The sequence below is a fragment of the Heptranchias perlo genome, chromosome 14, assembly GCF_035084215.1.
Source record: "Heptranchias perlo isolate sHepPer1 chromosome 14, sHepPer1.hap1, whole genome shotgun sequence".
Taxonomy (NCBI): Eukaryota; Metazoa; Chordata; class Chondrichthyes; order Hexanchiformes; family Hexanchidae; genus Heptranchias; species Heptranchias perlo.
Window position 1 is genome coordinate 69,903,771 of NC_090338.1, and position 25,741 is coordinate 69,929,511.

General features: G+C 41.0%; 1 protein-coding gene across 1 annotated transcript in view; it reads left to right on the forward strand.

The window, feature by feature from the left end:
• Positions 1-249: 249 nt before the first annotated feature.
• The window catches only part of LOC137332196 (fibroblast growth factor 18-like), a 128,564-nt gene continuing 103,072 nt past the window's right edge, over positions 250-25,741 (forward strand). The window contains exons 1-3 of the mRNA XM_067995893.1: positions 250-281; positions 478-514; positions 3,446-3,623. Coding sequence (XP_067851994.1) covers positions 250-281; positions 478-514; positions 3,446-3,623 — 247 coding nt within the window. The remainder of the gene's footprint in view (positions 282-477; positions 515-3,445; positions 3,624-25,741) is intronic.

Below are 25,741 nucleotides of genomic sequence, written 5' to 3' on the forward strand. Positions count from 1 at the left end.
GACAAGGTCGGCCGATGCCGGGGTGAAGAGCTTCAGACACCCTCACACACCTCCTGCCTCCCCACATCAGCACCAAGGTCCCAGAAGGGAGACTGACTCCCCCACACTCTAACCCTCGAGGTGGCACCGTGCAGCAGTCGGACGGATCAAAAGCTTTTAATTTCTTTCTGTCCGTCTCTTTTTTTTTTCCTCTTGCAATCGTTACCTGTTTTTTAAAATTTTTTTTATATCTTTTGAACATCCACAGCTATGAATCCGGCCTGTTCAACGTTCATTTGCCTGTAAGCATCTTGCAACTTTCTGATCGAGTTACTGTTTAATGAATGATTTTTGATGCTACTTTTAACGCTGTTTTATTTAACAAGGGGAATCCAATATTTGTTTTTAAAAAGGGGGAATGAAATAAATTTTAATTTGCAGAGAATGAGAATCTGACGGAAACACTTTTTAAAATTTCTTGCATTTTCTCCCATCCAGATGTTTACACGTGTTGCTACTGGGCTTTGGAATCGAGGTATGTACGATACTTTATTAAAGCTACTTAGCATTTCTTGGTTTTATATAAGAATTGATGTTTGATAGGACTAGATTATCTTTTTAAAAAGCAATTCAATTTCTATCTCAAAATATATCTCTGATCTGAGAATCTTAATAAAAAAAATCCAATACTTTTCAGCAGCTTGGTCGCACTTACTATAATTAAAACTAATTTAAGGTATAAATTTTATTCCATTATAAAAATGCAGTATTTTTTTAAAATGGAAAGTTCCCACATTAATTTGATACGTGATTTTTTTTAAAACATGTGTAATAATTTGGACCGGTTGTTGTAAAATTAAAGTGACCCGCAAAACAAAAAGAACAGTCTAAGTAGAGAGAGAGAGAGATAGCTCGAATATTTCCAGATGTGGACGCTTGCTTTTCAGCCCGGAATAGTTTATAGATTAGAAACGCCCTGCTCCGCCATACCCTGAGAGAGTCGCTTTGAATACACCCAGTTGCAAAGGGCGGAGGGGGGGGGGGGGGGGTTGGAGGGCAAACCCGGGGGTCATTCTGCTACTGGGAGACCCAATTAAAATAACAATTGAAAAAAAATTAAAATAAAATGCAATGCTTTGATATTAAAGCAGACTGACTGCAAAATTCCGTGTGAAGCCGAGCCAACTCTGCACCTGCCCGCGTAGAAATAAATGGACCTGATTTTCTTTCCCGGAAACTGAAGAGATTTTTGCAACTGTAAGGCTCCTTTCAAAAGAAAGACTAGCATTTACACAAACAGCATTGTATTAAATGATCAGATCATCTGGTTTAGTGATGTGGGTTGAGGGATAAATATGGGCCAGGACACCAGGGAGAACTCCTCTGCTCTCCTTCCAATAGTGCCATGGGATCTTTTACATCCACCAGAGAGGGCAGACGGGATCTCGGTTTAATGTCTCATCCAAAAGTTGGCACCTCGGACAGTGCAGCACTCCCTCAGTAGATTTGTACTCAAGCCACTAGAGCAGGGCTTACACATTTAAAAAAAAACAGATCAGTATCAAATCAATGTGGGAACTTTCCACGACCTTCTGACTCAGAGGCAAGAGTGCTACCAACTGAGCCACATCTGACACCTTATTTAGAATTCCAAAGATGCCATGGGTCGGGAATGGGAATTAAAAGGTAATGTGAATTCTGCCAAGCTCATAGCCCACTCACTAAAGAATATATACCAGGGGCTCAATGATGCAAATCAAGTGCTAAACTCAAAGAAAGTTTTGTTTCCGAAAACCAGAAAGAGCTTGCATTTAAATAGCACCTTTCATGATCGCAGGATTTCCCAAAGCGCTTTACAACCAATTAAATACTTTTGAAATGTAGTCTCTGTTGTAATGTAGGAAATGCAGCAGCCCATTTGAGCACAGCAAGGTCCCACAAAGTAGTGTAGCCTGAATCCCATATATATAGCATAGAGAGAATCCTTTACAGTGATATATACTGTATATACTGCATAGAGTTAATCCCATTCAGCTATATATACTGTATAGAGTGAATCTCATGCAGTTGTATATACTGTACACAGTAAATCCCATACAATTATATATATAGTATAGAGTGAATCCCATACAGCCATGTATACTGTGTAGAGTGAATCCCATACAGTTATCTATATTTTGTAGAGTGAATCCCTTTCAGTTATATATAGTGTAGATAGTGAATCACATACAGTTATATATACTGTATAGAGTGTGAACCCCATTCAGTAACATATAATGTGTAGAATGAATCCCATACCATTATGTATACTGTATAGAGTGAATCCCATTCAATTATATATACTGTATAGAGTGAATCCCATTCAATTATATATACTGTATAGAGTGAATCACCTTCGGTTATATATACTGTATAGATTGAATCCCACAGAGTTATATATGCTTTGTTGAATGAATCCCATACAGTTATATTTACTGTATAGAGATAATCCCCTACTGTTATATATACTGTACAGAATTAGTCCCATACAGTTATCTGTACTTTATAGAATGAATCCCATTCAGCTTTATTGAGCATCTCTGTTTTTATTTAACATTCAGCATTCTCATGTCACTTTCATAACTTGAGCTCACATTCAGAATATGTTGCAATGGTGAACATGGCCCAACATTGATACGAAAGAAAACCCATTTCTCAACGAATTGATATCTTTTGATAACATAATGATGTCTTTTTTTATGCTAGCTGTTTTTAGTAGGATTATCAACCATCCCCACAAGCAAGACTCAAACACTACAAACCAGAGTATGCCTTCACCATGCCCAATTTCTGGGTCAATGTAGTGGGCCCAGGGGTTGAACAGGGAACCGTTATCACCGGACTCAAGTTTATTGGATATAGCACCTGCCACAATGTGATCCTTTTGGACATTAGTAGATGCATGAATGTATACTCTATCAGATCGAGGCTCAGACTATAAACCAACAGATAATTTTATTTAGCATTAAACAGATGAATAAGCAGTACTCAGTACAAACAGGATATTTGCAGTAATTATTTGGTTATTATTTGGTGCTTGTCCTGTGCTAACCCTCAATATTGATTTGAACTTTGTCAGCCAAGCCTCAGTGGTAGCACTCTTGCCTTTGAGTCAGAAGGTTATGGGTTCAAAGGCCCACTCTGGAGACTTGAGTACAAAATCAGGACTAACACTCTAGTGTAGTTCTGAGGGAATGCTGCATTGTAGGAGGTAGTGTCTTTTGGATGAGTTGTTAAATCCAGGCCCCTTCTGCTCTCTCAGGTGGATGTAAAAGATCATATTGGCACTATTAAAAGAAGAGCAGGAGAGTTCTCTCTGGAAGTGTTTGGAGTGACAGTCAGGTTGGATTTTTGGGGCAGTGCTGATTGTACCATTGGGAGATGTGCCGTGTTATACCGCTTTCTCGTTCTCTCGTGCTGACCGCAGGCCTCGACGGAGGAGAACGCGGATTTCCGGCCTCACGTGGAGAATCACACCAGGCTGAGGGACGACACGAGCCGCAAGTACGTGCGCCTGTACCAGTTGTACAGCCGAACCAGTGGCAAACACCTGCAGGTCCTGGGAAGGAGGATCAGCGCCAAGGGCGAGGACGGGAACAAGTATGGTAAGAACTGGCTGATAGAAGCAGCTCAGGGCTGGCTGAAGCTGCATAAACGTCAGGTGTGAGAGTCTCAGTTGCCAGCTGTGTACCTGAGGCATCTTCTGGGGCCACAAAAAAAACATAAACACGGTTAGCAGTGGCAAGCTGTGTCTGTAACACAGGCCGCAGGCACGGTCAAGTGGCGTTAAAATAGTCTTCGACTTTTCTCCCACTATCTCTCTTCATGCCTGTCTATCAGACTTGAGAGTGTTTTTCTTGCATTGGCTCTCTCTCCCTGATATACTTATCAGGAAAGGCTGAACAGGCTGGGGCTCTTTTCTCTAGAAAAGAGAAGGCTGAGGGGTGACCCTCAGGTCTTTAAGATAATGAAAGGCTTTGATAGGGTAGAAGTAGAGAAAATGTTTCCACTTGTGGGGGTGTTGAAAACTAGAGGTCATAAATACAAAATAATCACTAATAAATCCAATAGGGAATTCAGGAGCAACTTCTTTACCCAAAAAGTGGTAAGAATGTGGAACTCGCTACCACAAGGAGTAGTTGAGGCAAATAGCATAGATGCATTTAAGGGAAAGCTGGATAAGCACATGAGGGAGAAAGGAATAGAAGGATATGATGATAGGGTTAGATGAAGAGAGGTGAGAGGAAGCTCATGCGGACCATAAACATCGGCATAAACAAGTTGGGCCGAATTGCCTGTTTCTGTGCTGTAAATTCTATGTAACTCTATGCAACTTTCAGGAGAGAACACAAGTGAATTACTGAGATTTACCCTCCCAGTGCACAGGCGTGGTGGGAAGCGGGAGGATGGGATCTCATGGGCCTCCTGATGAAGGTGGGACAGTTGGTAGGCCCAGCTTAAGTAAAACAATCGCATCATTACGTAGAGTACCATGAGTTTCTTTTAAAGTGCACTGAGAGAACTTGCGTTTATTTAGCGCCTTTCACGTCCCCAGGATGATCCAATGTGCTTCAAAGCTAATGGAGCACTTTTGAAGTTGTAGTCACTGTTGTTCTGTAGACAAACATGGCAGCCAATTGGCACACAGCAAGATTCCACAAGCATTAAGTGAGATAAATGACTAATTAGTCTGCTTTTGATGGCGTTGGTTGAGGGATGAATGTTGTCCAGGACATTGGGGAGAACTCCCCTACTCTTCTTCAAATAGCGTCCTAGGATCTTTAAGATCTGCCTGAACAGGCAGATGGTTTAATATCTCATCCAAAAGGACAGTTCCCCCTTTGATGGAACACTGTCTCAACACTGCAGTGGAGAGTCAGTCTCAAGCTATTAGTGAAGGCTTTGAAACTATACCCTTTTGACCCAGACATGAGAGCACAATACCTGAGCTGAGCTTAACCACAGCTAATATATGAATTGGGTCAATTTGGGGGAGATGTGGGGACTGGGGGGGATGGTGAGAAAAGTTAATGAGAAGAAGGAGAATACATTTTGTTCGTCTATTTCTCCTTCAAGTTTCTCTTGATCTTGTTGAGGAAGGGTTCCTACGGTCTCTGACAGCCTTTGTTACTTTACCCAAGTGGACATTATTGAGGTGTGAGAGTTTGGTAAGCTCTTCGATCATGGATACCTCTTCCCAGCTCAGTTGTTTCCTCATCCAACAGCCACCCTGATCACAATCCAGCAGAGGCCACTGGCTCAAGAGCAGTAGCAGGAGCCTTGGCTAAGTTCTTGCTTTCTATAGCTTTGGGGCACTGAATTCAATAGTGGTGCCTGTGTTGCTGCTCTCCAGCAGAGGGCACCTGCCTTAGCCCAGGCCTGCGATCCAACCTGCTCCTTCCCTGCTCTGTCGAGCTCAGTATTATGGCATGCAGTGATGTCTCATAGCTGAATAAGCAGCCAACATTCACTGTTTGACCCATGCGTGGAAAGTACCACTCGGATGGGAGGCTGCAGGGTGGATGGTAGTTATACCTCAACATGAGCAGCAGAGGAAGAATTGGTGAAAAAAATCTCAATGGGAAGCTTGCTTGTTTATACATTCTCTTCCACCATTAATTTGATAGCCAAAGGAAGGCAGGAAGGGACTTACAAAGCAGTCACCTTCCGAGTCTCGGGGACTTGTTCCTTGTTGTTCGAATAATTGACAACAGCCTTTGAGTATGAATCCGATCAATCAGAGCGATCGATGGGTTTGAAAAGGAGGCGAAGGGCACTTGTTTTTCATTTGTTTCTTCAAACGAAGCCTTACAGTTTAGAACAACATGTGAAAAAGGATTTCCCACGTTGTCTCCCGACTTTAATTTTGATGCTTATTCTAAATTCAGGATGCTCCCGGATCCTTGTATTTGGTGTTTGAAACATTGAAAAAACTCCCTGCCTTTGTTCGAAATGACTTGATTGTCGGCAGCACAGAATGGCTATTGATTTTATTTTGCATGACCTCCAAGAAGGCTGGGGTCACAGTGGGACCCTCGTGACTAGATATTGACGCAGGAGCCAAGGCACCAGATACACTGTGTCAGCAAGTACGCCATCTTCCATTACAAGGGTATCTTTCAGTCTTGACAGGAGCATGGCTTTATTTGTGTACGGCAAGCATCATCTCTAATATTATGCTCTATCTTTTAAAGCAGCATTTTTTTTCGGCTTTGGCTTGGCTTTTCTTCCTTCCCTCTTTTTTCTGTGTCTCCCCCTCCCCGCCTCTTTGTCTAAAGGTGTGGATTGTTGTTTGGGTTTCGGTTACACCGCCCCCCCCTCCCTTCCCTTCAGCATCTTCCCCCCACCCCACAAGTGACCACTCCTCAACTGTGAGCTTACACGTTGGTAAGAGCACAGCAGTCGAGCTGGATTGTGTCTGCAGCAGATACCAAGACACACACGCACTTTCCAGCAGAGGTCACTAGATAGCGATCGGCAGCACCAAGTCCACTGCCTTTTTCTCCCCTCCATCTAACCCAAGGGCACTGAGGTCAATTGCTGATACTCACTATGCTCCAGCTGAGACCAGTTTACTCAGCACAGTAAAACTCACCCACACACGACCTTTCAGTGGAGACATCATAACCCAAACTTACCATTCCTCAATGTATTTCATCCTGATGAAAGGGAGAGAATGTAATGTACATGTACATGCATCCACATTCCCTGATTGAACCCAATGGATTAATCCTGGATCTACTGTGTTGGCTTTTCTTTTAACTCCTCTGTTCCGCTCCCAGGGGGGAAGGACTTTAACCCCTCTCCTCCCCTGGGTGTAGGGTTTAACCCCTCTCCTCTCCTGGGTGTAGGGTTTAACCCCTCTCCTCCCCTGAGTGTAGGGTTTAACCCCTCTCCTCCCCTGAGTGTAGGGTTTAACCCCTCTCCTCCCCTGGGTGTAGGGTTTAACCCCTCTCCTCCCCTGGGTGTAGGGTTTAACCCCGCTCCTCCCCTGGGTGTAGGGTTTAACCCCGCTCCTCCCCTGGGTGTAGGGTTTAACACCGCTCCTCCCCTGGGTGTAGGGTTTAACCCCTCTCCTCCCCTGGGTGTAGGGTTTAACCCCTCTCCTCCCCTGGGTGTAGGGTTTAACCCCGCTCCTCCCCTGGGTGTAGGGTTTAACACCGCTCCTCCCCTGGGTGTCGGGTTTAACCCCGCTCCTCCCCTGGGTGTAGGTTTAACCCCTCTCCTCCCCTGGGTGTAGGGTTTAACCCCTCTCCTCCTCTGGGTGTAGGGTTTAACCCCTCCCCTCCCCAGAGTGTAGAACATTAACCCCTCCCCTCCCCTGGGTGTGGAACACTAACCCCTCCCCTCCCCAGAGTGAAGAATATTAACCCCTCCCCTCCCCTGGGCGTAGAACATTAACCCCTCCCCTCCCCAGAGTGAAGAATATTAACCCCTCCCCTCCCCTGGGCGTAGAACATTAACCCCTGCCCTCCCCAGAGTGAAGAATATTAACCCCTCCCCTCCCCTGGGCGTAGAACATTAACCCCTCCCCTCCCCAGAGTGAAGAACATTAACCACTCCTCTCCCCTGGGTGTAGAACATTAACCCCTCCCCTCCCCTGGGTGTGGAACATTAACCCCTCCCCTCCCCAGAGTGAAGAACATTAACCCCTCCCCTCCCCAGAGTGTAGAACATTAACACCTCCCTGCCCCTGGGTGTAGAACATTAACCCCTTCCCTCCCCTGAGTGTAGAACATTAACCCCTCCCCTGGGTGTAGAACATTAACCCCTCCCCTCCCCAGAGTGAAGAACATTAACCCCTCCTCTCCCCTGGGTGTAGAACATTAACCCCTTCCCTCCCCTGAGTGTAGAACATTAATCCCTCCCCTGGGTGTAGAACATTAACCCCTCCCCTCCCCAGAGTGAAGAACATTAACCCCTCCTCTCCCCTGGGTGTAGAACATTAACCCCTCCCCTCCCCTGGGTGTGGAACATTAATCCCTCCCCACCACAGAGTGTAAAGCATTAAACCCTCCCCTCCCCTGGGTGTAGAACATTAACCCTCCCCTCCCCAGAGTGAAGAACATTAACCCCTCCCCTCCCCTGGGTGTAGAACATTAACCCCTCCCCTCCACAGAGTGTAGAACATTAAACCCTCCTCTCCCCTGGGTGTAGAACATTAACCCCTCCCCTCCCCTGGGTGTAGAACATTAACCCCTCCCCTCCACAGAGTGTAGAACATTAACCCCTCCTCTCCCCTGGGTGTAGAACATTAACCCCTCCCCTCCCCTGGGTGTAGAACATTAACCCCTCCCCTCCACAGAGTGTAGAACATTAACCCCTCCTCTCCCCTGGGTGTAGAACATTAACCCCTCCCCTCCCCTGGGTGTAGAACATTAACCCCTCCCCTCCACAGAGTGTAGAACATTAACCCCTCCTCTCCCCTGGGTGTAGAACATTAACCCCTCCCCTCCCCTGGGTGTGGAACATTAACCCCTCCCCTCCCCAGAGTGAAGAACATTAACCCCTCCTCTCCCCTGGGTGTAGAACATTAACCCCTCCCCTCCCCTGGGTGTGGAACATTAACCCCTCCCCTCCCCAGAGTGAAGAACATTAACCCCTCCCCTCCCCAGAGTGAAGAACATTAACCCCTCCCCTCCCCTCCCCTGGGTGTAGAACATTAACCCCTCCCCTCCCCAGAGTGAAGAACATTAACCCCTCCCCTCCCCTGGGTGTAGAACATTAACCCCTCCCCTCCCCTGGGTGTAGAACATTAACCCCTCCCCTCCCCAGAGTGAAGAACATTAACCCCTCCCCTCCCCTGGGTGTAGAACATTAACCCCTCCCCTCCCCTGGGTGTAGAACATTAACCCCTCCCCTCCCCAGAGTGAAGAACATTAACCCCTCCCCTCCCCTGGGTGTGGAACATTAACCCCTCCCCTCCCCAGAGTGAAGAACATTAACCCCTCCCCTCCCCTGGGTGTAGAACATTAACTCCTCCCCTCCCCTGGGTGTAGAACATTAACCCCTTCCCTCCCCTGAGTGTAGAACATTAACCCCTCCCCTCCCCTGGGTGTGGAACTTTAACCCCTCCCCTCCCCTGGGTGTAGAACATTAACCCCTCCCCTCCCCTGGGTGTAGAACATTAACCCCTCCCCTCCCCTGGGTGTAGAACATTAACCCCTCCCCTCCCCTGGGTGTAGAACATTAACCCCTCCCCACCACAGAGTGTAGAACATTAACCCCTCCCCTCCCCTGGGTGTGGAACATTAACCCCTCCCCTCCCCAGAGTGAAGAACATTAACCCCTCCCCTCCCCTGGGTGTAGAACATTAACCCCTCCCCTCCCCAGAGTGAAGAACATTAACCCCTCCCCTCCCCTGGGTGTGGAACATTAACCCCTCCCCTCCCCAGAGTGAAGAACATTAACCCCTCCCCTCCCCTGGGTGTAGACCATTAACCCCTCCCCTCCCCAGAGTGAATAACATTAACCCCTCCCCTCCCCTGGGTGTAGAACATTAACCCCTCCCCTCCCCTGGGTGTGGAACATTAACCCCTCCCCTCCCCAGAGTGAAGAACATTAACCCCTCCCCTCCCCTGGGTGTAGAACATTAACCCCTCTTCTCCCCTGGGTGTCGAACATTAACCCCTCCTCTCCCCTGGGTGTAGAACATTAACCCCTCCCCCCCCCTGGATGTGGAACATTAACCCCTTCCCTCCCCTGAGTGTAGAACATTAACCCCTCCCTTCCCCTGGGTGTAGAACATTAACCCCTTCCCTCCCCTGGGTGTGGAACATTCACCCCTCCCCTCCCCTGGGTGTAGAACATTAACCCCTCCCCTCCCCTGGGTGTAGAACATTAACCCCTCCCCTCCCCTGGGTGTAGAACATTAACCCCTCCCCTCCCCTGGGTGTAGAACATTAACCCCTCCCCTCCCCTGGGTGTAGGGTTTATCCCCTCTCCTCCCCTGGGTGTAAGGTTTAACCCCTCTCCACCCCTGGGTGTAGGGTTTATCCCCTCTCCACCCCTGGGTGTAGGGTTTTATCCCCTCTCCACCCCTGAGTGTAGGGTTTAACCCCTTTCCAACCCTGGGTGTAGGGTTATATCCCCTCTCCACCCCTGAGTGTAGGGTTTAACCCCTCTCCACCCCTGAGTGTAGGGTTTAACCCCTCTCCACCCCTGGGTGTAGGGTTTAACCCCTTTCCAACCCTGGGTGTAGGGTTTAACCCCTCTCCACCCCTGGGTGTAGGGTTTAACCCCTTTCTAACCCTGGGTGTAGGGTTTAACCCCTCTCCACCCCTGGGTGTAGGGTTTAACCCCTTTCCAACCCTGGGTGTAGGGCTATAACCCCTCTCCTCCTCTCCCTTGCAAAAGGTGCTGACTCATCCTAGGCTCTATTGAAGCCGAATCAATCTCTAGTAATTCGTCCCATTAACATTTCTTTTATTGTGGGGCCAGACAAGAAACGTTGGCAGGTTATTTGACAATGGGAGGCATCGCAGCCCAGTCTGCCCTTGTCCTTGTTAAAGGTGCACCTTTCTTCTCCCAAGGGAGCTGAGAGTAACTGAACGTTTCGACAATGGCCCAAGCTGGGAAGAGTTAACAACACAGACGAGGCATTGGAGCTGAGATTGTCGGGTCTGTATGATTTAACATCATGCTGGTGCTTCTACCCACTAGATCATTGGAGAGCCCTGGCTGCAGTTAAAAATGAGCCTTATCATCAAGAATAACATTAAAAAGTTGATTCTTTTCCTTTCTTATCACAGTAAGGGGTGCTAGAAAGTGCTAGAAAATAGAGCGCTTTCTATTGTCAGGTAATCAAGGCTTTCTGGTCACATACTGCATGGCCTACATAAGAACATAAGAAATAGGAGCAAGAGTAGGCCACATGGCCTCTTGAGCCTGCTTTGCCATTTAATCAGATCATGGCTGATCTTCGACCTCAACTCCACTTTCCCACCCGATCCCTCTATCCCTTGATTCCCCTAGAGTCCAAAAATCTATCGATCTCAGCCTTGAATATACGGCCTAGTAACAACGCAAAGGTCCTCCTGTTTTGCTCACTGGGAACTGGAAGGAGACTGCCTAAATTCATTTCACTCAGGGCCCTGCAAACCAGCAGATACAAACAACATTAATTTAATTAGGCCAGACTGGAATAGACTCTAGCTCCCAGATTTCAAAGGTCTTAAGCACTGATCATTGGAGAGTGTGTGTTATATCCTGGTTTAATCTATATAACAGAGCTGTGAGTGATATATCGAAGTGTAATATATATCAAATCTGTGTGATATATCCCAGTGTAATCTATATAACGGAACTGTGAGTGCTATATCCCGTTGTAAGCTGCATATCAGAAATTTGTGTGATATCCCCTGGTGTAATCTATATAACAGGCCCATGAGCGATCTATTTCAGTGTAATCTATCATAACTGAACTGTGTGTGATATATCCTGGTGTAATCTATCATTCAGAACTGAGTTTGATATATCCTGATGTAATCTATATAATACAACTGTGAGTGATATATCCAAGTGTAATCTATATAACAGAACTGTGTGATATATGCCGGTGTAATCTATCGAACAGAACTGTGTGTAACATAAATCCCAGTGTAATGTATATAACGGAACTGTGAGTGATATATCCCGGTGTAATCTATATATCAGGAAATTGTGTGATATCTCCCGATGTAAACTATATAACAGGCCTAAGAGCAATCTATTCCAGTGTAACCGATATAACAGAACTGTGAATGAGCTATCCCAATTTAATCTATAAAACAGGGCTGTGTGTAATATATCTCGGCGTAATCTCACAACAGAATTGTGAGTGATATATCACACTGTAATCTACATATCATAACTGTGTTTGATATATCCTGGTGTAATCTCTTTTACAGAACTCTGAGTGATGTTTCGCAGTGTAATCTATTAGCAGACCTATGTGTGTTATCTACCAGTGTAATCTATATAACAGAAATGTGTGTGATATATCCTAGAGTAATCTATATATCAGAAGTATATGTGATATATTCCAGCGTAATCCTTATATCAGAACTGTGAGTGATATATCCTAATGTAATCTATATAACAGAGCTGTGTGTGATATCTCCCATGTAATCTGTATGACAGACCTATGAGTGATATATTCCAGTGTAATCTATATATCAGAACTGTGTGTGATATATCCTTGTGTAATTTATAAAGCAGAACTGTGTATGATATCTCCCAGTGCAATCGATACAATAGAACCGTGAGTGATATATCCCAGTGTAATCTTTATAACAGACCTATGACTGATCTATTCCAATGTAATCTATATAACTGAACTAAGGGTTATATATCCTAGTATAATCTATATATCAGAACTGTGAGTAACATATCGCAATGTAATCTATATAACAGAACTGTGTGTGATATATCCCAGTGTAATCTATATAACAGAACTGTGAGTGATATATCCCAGTGTAATCTATTTATCAGAATTATGTACGACATACCCCTATGTAATCTGGATAATAGGCCTATGAGTGATCTATTCCAGCATAATCTATATAACCGAAATGTGAGTGATATATCCCAATGCAATCTAGGGATAAGCAACTAGACTTAATATATCCCAATGTGAACTTTATAACGGAACTGTGAGTGATATATTACAGTGTAATCTATATAATAGAACTGTGTGCAATACATCCTGTTGTAAGCTATATATCTGAACTGTGAGTGATACTTCCTGGTGTAATCAATGTTACAGATCTGTGAGTGAGGTATCCCAGTGTAATCTACATAACAGAATTGTGTATGATATATGCCAGTGTAATCTCTATAACAGAACTGTGTATAATATCTCCTGGTGTAATTTTCATAACAGAATTGTATGCGATATATCCCAGTGTAATTCATATTTCAGAACTGTGCGTGATATATCCTGGTGTAATCTAAATAACAGAACTGTGTATGGTATATCCTGGTGTAATCTATATAACAAAACTGAATATGATATTTTCCAGTGTAATCAATATAACACAACTGTGAGTGATACATCCCAGTGTAATCTATATAACAGAATTGTGAGTGATATATCCCAGTGTTATCTAAGTATCAGAACTGTGAGTGATATATCTCAATGTAATCTATATAACAGAACTGTGTATGATACCTTCCGATGTAATCTATATAACAAGCCTACGAGTGATCAATTTCAGTCTAATCTATATAACTGAACTGAGGATTATATATCCCGGTGTAATGAATCTGACAGAACTGTGTGTGATATATCCTAATGTAATCTATATATCAGAACGGTGAGTAATATATCACAATGTAATCTATATTACAGTACTTTGTGTGATATATCCCTGTATAATCTATATATCAGAACTGTGTGTGATGTATCCCAATGTAATCTGTATAATCGGCCTATGAGTGATCTATTCCCGTGTAATCTATATAACCAAAATGTGAGTGATATATCCCATTATAATCTACATAACAGAACTAGGAGTAATATATCCCAATGTAATCTATATAACAGAACTGTATGTGATATATTCCATTGTAAGCTATATATCTGAACTGTGAGTGATATTTCTTAGTGTAATCTATGTTACAGATCTGTGAGTGAGATATCCAAGTACAATCTACGTAACAGGTTTGAGAGTAATATATTCCAGTCTAATCTATATATGGGAACTGAGTGTGATATATCCCAGCATAATCTATATATCAGAACTCTGTGTGATATCTCCTAGTGTAATCTATAGAACAGAACTGTGTATGATATATCCTGGTGTAATCTACATAACAGAACTGTGTGTGAAATATCCCAGTGTAATCAATATAGCACAATTGTGAGTGATATATGCCAGGGTTAACAATTTATCAGAACTGAGTTTGATACATCCCGGTGTAATCTACATAATATAATGTGTATGCCACCTTCCGGTGTAATCTATATAACAGAATTGTGAGTGATATATCCCAGCGTAATCTATGTATCAGAAATGTATGTGATATATCCCCGTGTAATCCAAAAAACAGTACTGTGTGCGATATATTCTCATATATTCTATATAAAAGAAATATGAGTGATATATCCCAGTGTAATCTATATAACAGAACTGTGAGTTTTAGCTACCGGCGTAATCTATATGACACGCCTATGAGTGATATATTCCAGTGTAATCTATATCACAAACCTGGATGTGATATATCCCAGTGTAATCTATATATCAGAACTGTATGTGATACATCCCTCTGTAATTTGTAAAGCAGAACTGTGTATGATATCTCCCGGTGTAATCAATACAACAGAACTGTGAATGATAGATCCGAATGTAATCTATATAACAGAACTGTGAGTGATATATTCCAATGTAATCTATATAACAGAACTGTGTATGATATCTCCCGATGTAATCTGTATAACAGGCCTACGACTGATCTATTCCAGGATAATCTATATAACCGAACTGAGAGTTATATATCCCGGTGTGTGATATATCCTAATGTAATCTATATATCAGAACTGTGAGTAATATATCGCAATGCAATCTATATAACAGAATGTGTGTGTTATATCCCAGTGTAATCTATTTATCGGAACTGTGTGTGATGTATCCCAGTGTAATCTATTATATGAATTGCATGTGACATACCCCTGTGTAATCTGTATAATAGGCCTATGAGTGGTCTATTCCATTGTAATCTATATAACTGAAATGTGAGTGATATATCCCAATGCAATCTAAGTTACACAACTTGGCGTAATATATCCCAATGTAAATTTTACAACAGAACTGTGAGTGATATATTATAGTATAATCTATATAACAGAACTGTGTGTGATATATCCCGTTGTGAGCTATATATCTGAACTGTGAGTGATATTTCTTAGTGTACCCTATGTTACAGACCTGTGAGTGAGATATCCCAGTGTAATCTACACAACAGGTTTGAGAGTAATATATTCCAGTACAATCCATATTTCAGAACTGTATATGATATATCCTGGTGTAATCAATATAACAGAAATGTTTGTGATATATCCCAAAGTAATCAATATAACACAACTGTGAGTGATATATCCCAGTGCAAACTATTTATCAGAATTGAGTTTGATAATCCTGGTGTGATCTACATAACAGCATGTGTGTGCTATCTCCCGGTTTAATCTATATAACAGAATTTTGAATCATATATCCCAGTGTAATCTATGTATCAGAAATGTATGTGATCTATCCCAGTGTAATCTATATAACAGTTCTCTGTGTAATATACCCTCATGTATTCTATATAACAGTACTGTGAGTGATATATCCCAATGTAATCTATGTAACAGAACCGTGAGTGATATATCCCAATGTAATCTATATAACAGAACTGTGAGTGATATATCCCAATGTAATCTATATAACAGAACCGTGAGTGATATATCCCAATGTAATCTATATAACAGAACCGTGAGTGATCTATTCCAGCGTAATCTATATAACCGAACTGAGAGTTATATATCCCGATGTAATGAATCTAACGGAACTGTGTGCGATATATCCTAATGTAATCTATATGTCAGAACTGTGAGTAATATATCACAATGTAATCTGTATAACAGAATTTTGTGTGATAGAGCCCAGTGTAATCTATATTACAGTACTTTGTTTGATAAATCCCAGTGTAATCTATATTACAGTTCTTTGTGTGATATATCCCAGTGTAATTTATATATCAGAACTGTTTGTAAAATATCCCACTGTATTCTATATATCAGAATTGAGTGTGACATATCCCAATGTAATCTGTACAATAGGCCTATGAGTGATCTATTCCCGCGTAATCTATATAACCAAAATGTGAGTGATATATCCCAATATAATCTACATAACAGAACTAGGAGTAATATATCCCAATGTAATCTATATAACAGAATTGTGTGTGATATATCCTGTTGTAAGAATATATCTGAACTGTGAGTGATATTTCTTACTGAAATCTATGTTACAGATCTGTGAGTGAGATATCCCAGTGTAATCTACGTAACAGGTTTGAGAGTAATATATTCCAGTGTAATCTATATATTGGAATTGTGAGTCCTATATCCTGGTGAAATCTACATATCAGAATTGTGAGTGATATATCCAACTGTAATCTATATAACTGAACTGAGTGTGATATATCCTAGCATAATCGATATATCAGAACTGTGTGTGATAGATCCCCGTGTAATCTATATAACAGAAATATGAGTGATATATCCCGGTGTAATCTATATAACAGAACTGTGAATGATGTATCCCAATGTAATCTATGTAACAGAACTGTGTGTGATATCTCCCGCTGTAATCTATATGACAGGCCTATGAGTGATATATCCCAGTGTAATATATATATCAGAACTGTGTGTGATATATCCCTGTGTAATTTGTAAAGCAGAACTGTGTGTGATATCTCCTGGTGTAATCGATGCAACAGAACTGTGAACAATAGATCCGAATGTAATCTATATAACAGAACTATGAGTGATATATTCCAGTGTAATGTGTCTAACAGAACTGTGTATGATATCTCCCGATGTAACCTGTATAATAGGTTTATGACTGATCTATTCCAGGGTAATCTATATAACCGAACTGAGAGTTATATATCCCGGTGTAATGAATCTAACAGAACTGTATGTGATATATCCTAAGGTAATCTATATATCAGAACTGTGAGTAATATATTGCAATGTAATCTATATAACAGAACTGTGTGTGTGATATATCCCAGTGTAATCTATTTATTGGAACTGTGTGTGATGTATCCTAGTGTAATCTATGTATCAGAATTGCATGTGACATACCCCTGTGTAATCTGTATAATAGGCCTATGAGTGACCTATTCCAGTGTAATCTATATAACTGAAATATGAGTGATATATCCCAATGCAACCTAAATTACACAACTAGGCATAATATATCCCAATGTGAATTTTATAACAGAACTGTGAGTGATATATTACAGTGTAATCCATATAACAGAGCTCTGTGTGATATATCCGGTTGTAAGCTATATATCTGAGCTGTGAGTGATACTTCCTGGTGTAATCTATGTTACAGACTTGAGATTGAGATATCCCAGTGGAATCTACATAACAGGGTTGAGAGTAATATATTCCAGTGCAATTTATATATCAGAATTGTGAGTCATATATCCCAGTGTAATCTATATAACAGAACAGCGTATGATATAACCCGATGTAATCTATATAACGGAACTGTGCGTGATATATCCTGGTGTAATCTATATAACACAACTGTGTGTGATATATCCCAGTGTAATCAATAGAACACAACTGTGAGTGATATATCCCAGTGTAAACTATTTATCAGAACTGAGTTTGATATATCCCGGTGTAATCTACATAACAGAATGCGTGTGCTATCTCCCGGTGTAATATATATAACAGAATTGTGAGTGCTATATCCCAGTGTAATCTATGTATCAGAAATGTGTGTGACATATTCCATTGTAATCTATATAACAGGCCTAAGAGTGATCTATTCCAGCATAATCTATATAACCGAACTAAGAGTTATATATCCCGATATAATGAATCTAACAGAACTGTGTGCAATCTATCCTAATGTAATCTATATATCAGAACTGTGAGTAATATATCACAATGTAATCTGTATAACAGAACTTTGATATATCCCAGAGTAGCCTATATTACGTTCTTCATGTGATATATCCCAGTGTAATTTTTATATCAGAACTGTGTGTGATGTATCCAGTGTAATCTATATATCAGAATTGAGTGTGACATATCCCAATGTAATCTGTATAATAGGCCTATGAGTGATCTATTCCCGTGTAATCTATGTAACCGAAATATGAGTGATATATATCAATGTAATCTACATAACAGAACTAGGAGTAATATATCCCATTGTAATCCATATAACATAACTGTGTGATATATCCCATTGTAAGCTATATATCTGAACTGTGAGTGATATTTGTTACTGTAATCTATGTTACAGAGAGAAGCTTCACCACACGGACTGCAGCGGTTCAAGAAGGCGGCTCACCACCACCTTCTCAAGGGCAATTAGTGATGGGCAATTAATGCTGGCGTTGCCAGCGATGCCCACATCCCATGAATTAATAAAAAAAAGATCTGTGAGTGAGATAGCCCAGTGTAACCTACATAACAGGTTTGGGAGTAATATATTACAGTGTAATCTATATATCAGAATTGTGAGTCATATAGCCCAGCGTAATCTGTATATCAGAATTGTGAGTCAGATATCCCGGTGTAATCTGCATAACAGAATTATGAGTGATACATCCCAATGTAAACCATATTTCAGAATTGTGTTTAATATATCCTGGTGTAATCTACAGAACAGAACTGTGTGTGAAATATCCCAGTGTAATCAATATAACACAACTGTGAGTGATATATCCCAGTGTAATCTTTATAACAGAACCATGAGTGATATATCCCAGCGTAATCTATACAGCAGAACTATGTATGATATCTTCCAATTTAATCTATATAACAGACCTACCAGTGATCTATTCCAGCGTAATCTATATATCAGAACTGTGAACGATATATCCTGATGTAATCTATATAACGGAACTGAGTGTGCTATCTCCCGTTGTAATCTATATGACAGGCCTATGAGTGATATATTCCAGTGTAATCTATATAACAGAACTGTGTGTGATATATCCCAGTGTAATCTACATAACAGATCTGTGTATGATATATTCTGGTGTAATCTATATAGTAGAACTGTGAGTGATATATCCCAGTGTAATCTACATAACATAATTGTATGCGATATATCCCAGTGTAATCCATATTTCAGAACTGTGTGTGATGTGTCCTGGTGTAATCTACATTACAGAATGTGTGTGCTATCTCCCAGTGTAATCTATATAACAGAATTGTGTGTGAAATATCCCATTGTAATCTATGTATCAGAACTGTGTATGATATATCCCGGTGTAATCTATATAACAGATCTGTGAGTGATATATCCCATTGTAATCAATATAACAGAATTGTGTATGATAACTTCTGATGTAATCTATATAACAGGCCGATGAGTGATCTATTCCCACGTAATCTATGTAACCCAAATGTGAGTGATCTACATGACAGAACGAGGAGTAATATATCCCAGTCCAATCTATATAACAGAACTGTGTGTGATATATCCCGTTGTAAGTTATATATCTGAACTCTGAGTGATATTTCTTACTGTGATCTATGTTACAGACCTGTGAGTGAGATATCCCAGTGTAATCTACATAACAGGTATGAGAGTAATATATTCCAGTGTAATCTACATAACAGAATTGTGAGTGATATATCTCACTGTAATCTGTATAACAGAACTGAATGTGATATATCCCAGCGTAATCTATATATTAGAACTGTGTGTGATATAGGAACATAGGAACAGGAGTAGGCCATTCAGCCCCTCGTGCCTGCTCCGCCATTTGATAAGATCATGGCCCATATCCCTTAATACCTTTGGTTGCCAAAAAGCTATCTATCTCAGATTTAAATTTAGCAATTGAGCTAGTATCAATTGCTGTTTGTGGAAGAGAGTTCCAAACTTCTACAACCCTTTGTGTGTAGAAATGTTTTCTAATCTCGCTCCTGAAAGGTCTAGCTCTAATTTTTAGACTGTGCCCCCTACTCCTAAAATCCCCAACCAGCGGAAATAGTTTCTCTCTATCCACCCTATCTGTTCCCCTTAATATCTTATAAACTTCGATTAGATCACCCCTTAACCTTCGAAACTCTAGAGAATACAACCCCAATTTGTGTAATCTCTCCTCGTAACTTAACTCTTGAAGTCCTGGTATCATTCTAGTAAACCTACACTGCACTCCCTCCAAGGCCAATATGTCCTTCCGAAGGTGCGGTGCCCAGAACTGCTCACAGTACTCCAGGTGCGGTCTAACCAGGGTTTTGTATAGCTGCAGCATAACTTCTGCCCCCTTGTACTCTAGTCCTCTAGATATAAAGGCCAACATTCCATTTGCCTTCTTGATTATTTTCTGCACCTGTTCATGACACTTCAATGATCTATGTACCTGAACCCCTAAGTCCCTTTGGACATCCACAGTTTTTAACTTTTTACCATTTAGAAAGTACCCTGTTCTATCCTTTTGTGATCCAAAGTGGATGACCTCACATTTGTCAACATTGAATTCCATTTGCCACAATTTTGCCCATTCACCTAATCTATCAATATCGCTTTGTAATTTTATGTTTTCATCTACACTGCTTACAATGCCACCAATCTTTGTGTCATCGGCAAACTTAGATATGAGACTTTCTATGCCTTCATCTAAGTCGTTAATAAATATTGTGAATAATTGAGGCCCCAAGACAGATCCCTGCGGGACTCCACTAGTCACATCCTGCCAATGTGAGTACCTTCCCATTATCCCTACTCTCTGTCGCCTTTCGCTCAGCCAACCTCCTAACCAAGTCCGTACTTTTCCCTCGATTCCATGGGCTTCTATCTTAGCTAACAGTCTCTTATGTGGGACCTTATCAAATGCCTTCTGGATGTCCATATAAATAACATCCATTGACATTCCCCTGTCACTACTTTAGTCACCTCTTCGAAAAATTCAATCAGGTTTCTCCCGGTGTAATATATATGACAGGCCTATGTCTAATCTATTCCAGCATAATCTATGTAACGGAACTGTGAGTGATATGTCCTGGTGTAATCTATATTACAGAACTCTGAGTGAGATATTGCAGTTTAATCTATATCAGTGGGCTGTGAGTGACATATTCTTATGTAATCTACATAACAGAATTGTGAGTGATATATCCCACTGTAATCTACGTAACGGAACTGTGAGTGATATATCCCAATGTAATCTATATAACAGAACTATGTATGATATATCCCAGTGTAATCTATACATCAGAACGGTGTGTAATATGTCCCAGTATAATCTATATATCAGAATCGTGTGTGATAAATCATGGTGCAAGCTATATAACAGGTGTAAACAATTTTACAACATCAAGTTATAGTCCAACAATTTTTATTTGAAATCTACAAGCTTTCGGAGGCTCCCTCCTTCCTCAGGTAAATGTCAGGAGCTCTTGACATTTACCTGAGGAAGGAGGAAGCCTCCGAAAGCTTGTAGATTTCAAATAAAAATTGTTGGACTATAACTTGGTGTTGTAAAATTGTTTACAATTGTCAACCCCAGTCCATCACCGGCATCTCCACATCATATATAACAGGTGTAATTTATCCAGGTGTAATCTATATAACAGAACAGTGTGTAAAAGAGAGCTAAATTGTACCGTCTAGTCCTGTTTTTTCGGCACTACGCGGACTCACAGAGATCCAAGATGGCATCTTGGATGTGCATGAACGCTTCTAGCGTGACATGCGCCGGATGCCATCTTGGTAAAGGGTTTAGCGCATGCACAGAGAAGGAATGCTGGTATCATTTAAAGTAAGGAGAAAATGCATTTGATCAGTGTGCAACGCTGATTTAAAGTGATAGACACCATTTTGGGACTTAATGCTCCACTCAATGCACTTAACCATGAATAGCTGAACATGTCGTAGATGGCCTGGAGGCCGCCTCCAGTGCTAATTAAAGGGACCATGCTGGATTATTGATTCTGGCTGCTGATGCATTTGTACTTGTTTTTGGAGGTCTCCCATACTCGAATACTAGGACAAGGGGATATAGCCTAACATTTAGAGCTAGAGCAGGAGTGAAGTTAGGAAACACTTCTACATGCAAATTGTGGGAGAAGTTTGTAACGCTCTTCTGCAAACGGCAGTTGATGCTAGCTCACTTGTGAATGTTAAATCTGAGATTGATAGATTTCTGTGAACCAAGGGTATTAAGGGATATGGGGCTAAGGTGGGTATATGGAGCTAGGTCACAGATCCACCCTGATCTGATCAAATAGCGGAACAAGTTCGAGGGGCTAAATGCCACTGCCACTTGTTGCCTCCAGTTATGCGTCACCTGCAAGAAAGCGGGACGTGTGTCTGAGTGATGTGCCTGTCATTGTTGAATAGCTGCCAGTATGAGTGGCCTGTGAGTTGTGGGTGTACGGCTTGCAACAGTGTAATGTGTAAGGGTGAGAGGAAGTATCTGATTGGAAGAGTTGAGTACTGATTGAAAGAGTTTGTTGGTATGTGGGTGAAGGGTGTTGTAGTACGTGGAGCAATGGATGGGGCTAGTGGTGTAGTTGGTAGGTGATGCCATTTGACAGTTGACTCACTCACCTTGATCACTCAAAGCATTGAACTTCTTCCTGCACTGCATCCATGTTCGTGGTGCTATGCGCCTGGCATTGACTTTGTCTCCCACTGCCTCCCACTGCCTTTTGAGCATATGCCTGAAGGGCCTTTTGCCACCCCTCCCCCTCACCACCCCCCACTCCCCCCCCAGCAGATATAGGATGCCCCTTCTTCTGTCCACCTCTTTCACCAAGTTCTCTAGTGCATCAGCAGAGAACTTTGGTTCACACTCTCTTGCAGGCCCGGTATAAACTCAGATTGGCAGATTGGTGAGGTCTGGCATGCAGATTGGAGGATGTGGGATTTAGTAGTGCGCAACCTTTATTCAATGTCTTATCATAACTCATCAGTTTGTAAACATAGGGACGGGACATGCATCTCTGTTTTACGTGTGCGATGTCTGATCTCTGCTCAGACTCCCTGCAGACAGCACACTGTTATTTTTAGCAAATAACAAGTACCGGCTACCTTTAAGAGATTTTGGCTGGCTGTCAGAGAGTGAGCATGCCTTTAAGAGATTCGGGCTCCCCTGCTGGTGAAAGGTGCAAATGTTATTCAATAATCGTTGCCACGCTGGTTTGGAACACTGAGGCTGGACGAGTGATATATCCCAGTGTAATCTATCTAACAGAAGTGTGTCATATATATCCCAGTGTAATCCATATAACAGCATTGTTTGTGATATATCGCATTGTAATCTATAAAGCAGAACTGTGTGTGAAATATCCCACAGTAATCTATATAATGGAAGAATGTATGATATATTCCAGTGTAATCTATATAACAGTCCGAAGAAATCTGTACTCTAGCCTAATCTATATAACGGAACTGTGAGTGATACCTACCCAGTGTAATCTATATAACAGGCCTACACGTGATCTCTTCCATCGTAGTTTATATAACCAAACTGAGAGTGAGATATCCCGACGTAATCTATGTAACAGAACTGTGTGTGATATATCCTAATGTAATCTATATATATCAGAACTGTGTGTGATATCTCAGTGTAATTTATATACCAGAACTGTGTGTAAAATATCCCAGTGTAATCTATATAACAGAGCTGTGTGTGACATATCCCAAAGTAATGAATATAATAGGCCTATGTGATCTAGTCTAGTGTAATCTATATAACCGAAATGTGAGTGATATATACCAATGTAATCTATATAACAGAACTAAGAGTAATATATCCCATTGAATCTTTATAACAGAACTCTGAGTTATATATTTTAGTGTAAACTACAAAACAGAACTTTGTGTGATATATCCCATTGTAAACTACATGTTAGAACTGTGAGTGATATGTCTTGGTGTAATCTATGTTATAGACTTGTGAGTGAGATATCCCAGTGTAATCTATATAACAGGGATGTAAGTAATATATTCCAGTGTAATCTATATATCAAAACTGTGAGTCATGTATCCCGGTGTAATCTACGTAACAGAGCGGTGTGTGATATGTCGCAGTGCAATCTATATAACAGAGCTGTGTGTGACATGTCCCAATGTAATGTATACAACAGGCTATGAGTGATCTATTCTAGCGTAATCTATATAATCGAAATATCCCAGTGTAATCTATATATCAGAAATGTGTGTGACATATCCTGGTGTAATCTATATAACACAACTGTGAGAGATATATCCCAATGTAATCTATATAAAAGAATTGTGAGTGATATATTCCACTGTAAGTTACAATATAGCTTTGTGTGAAATATCCTGGTGTAATCTATGTTACAGACCTATGAGTAAGATATTCCAGAATAATCTATAAAACATGGTGTGAGTAATATGTTCCAGTGTAATCTATATATTCTGGTGTAATCTACATAACAGAACTGGGTGTGATATAACCCAATGTAATCTACATAACAGAACTGGGTGTGATATAATCCAATGTAATCTACATAACAGAACTGGGTGTGATATAACCCAATGTAATCTATATAACAGAATTGTGAGTGATAAAACCCAATGTAATCTACATAACAGAACTGGGTGTGATATAATCCAATGTAATCTATATAACAGAATTGTGAGTGATAAAACCCAATGTAATCTACAATCATAACTGTGTGTGATATGACCTGGTGTATTTTATATAGAAGAACTGAGTGTGATTTATCTCAATGTAATCAATATTTCAGAACTTTGTGTGATATATCCCTATATAATCTACATAACAGAATTGTGAGTGATATATCCCAGTGTATCGATATAAAAGAACTGTGAGAGATATATCCCAATGTTATCTATATAACAGAACTGTGAGTGATAGCTACCAGCGTAACTATATAACAGACCTCTGAATGATCTGTTCCAGCATAATCTATATAACAGAATTGTGAGTGATATATTGCAGAGTAATCTACATAACAGAACTGTATGTGATATATCCCAGTGCAATCTATCTAACAGAACTGTGTGTGAAATATCCCAGAGTAATCTATATAATGGAAGTATGTGTGATATATTCCAGTGTAATCTATATATAACAGTCCTAAGAAATGTGTACTCTAGTGTAATCTATATAACGGAACTGTAAGTGATACATTGCATTTTTTAAATTATTCGTTCATGAGATGTGGGCGTCGCTGGCAAGGCCAGCATTTATTGTCCATCCCTAATTGCCCTTGAGAAGGTGCTGGTGAGCTGCCTTCTTGAACAACTGAGTGGCTTGCTAGGCCATTTCAGAGGGCAATTAAGAATCAACCACATTGTAATCTATAGAACAGAACTGTGTGTGGTATATCCGGTTGTAAGCTATACATCAGAACTGTGAGTGATATCTCCTAGTATAATCTATGTTACAAACTTGTGAGTAGATATCTCAGTATAATCTACATAACAGGGATGTGAGTAACATATCCCAGTGTAATCTATATATCAGAACTGTCAGTCATGTATCCCGGTATAATCTATCTAACGCAACTGTGTTTGATATATCCCAATGTAATCTATATAACAATGTAATCTACATAACAGAGCTGTGTGTAATGTATCGCAGTGCAAGCTATATAATAGAACTGGTTGTGATATACCCCGGTGTAATCTATATAAGGAAGTGTGTGTGATATATTCCAGTGTAATCCATATAACATTGGTGTATGTGATATATCCCAGTGCAATCTATATATCAGAACTGGTTGTGATATACCTCGTTGTAATCTGTATTTCAGAACTGTGTGCAATATATCCCGATGTAATCTATGTAACAATACTATGAGTAATATATCCCAGTGTAATCTCCATAACAGAGCTGTTTGTGATGTATCACAGTGCAATCTATATAACAGAACCAGGTGTGATATACCCCAGTGTAATCTATATGACAGAACTGTGTGTGAAATATCCCAGAGTGATCTATATAACAGAAGTATGTGTGATATATTCCACTGTAATCTATATAACAGAACTGTGAG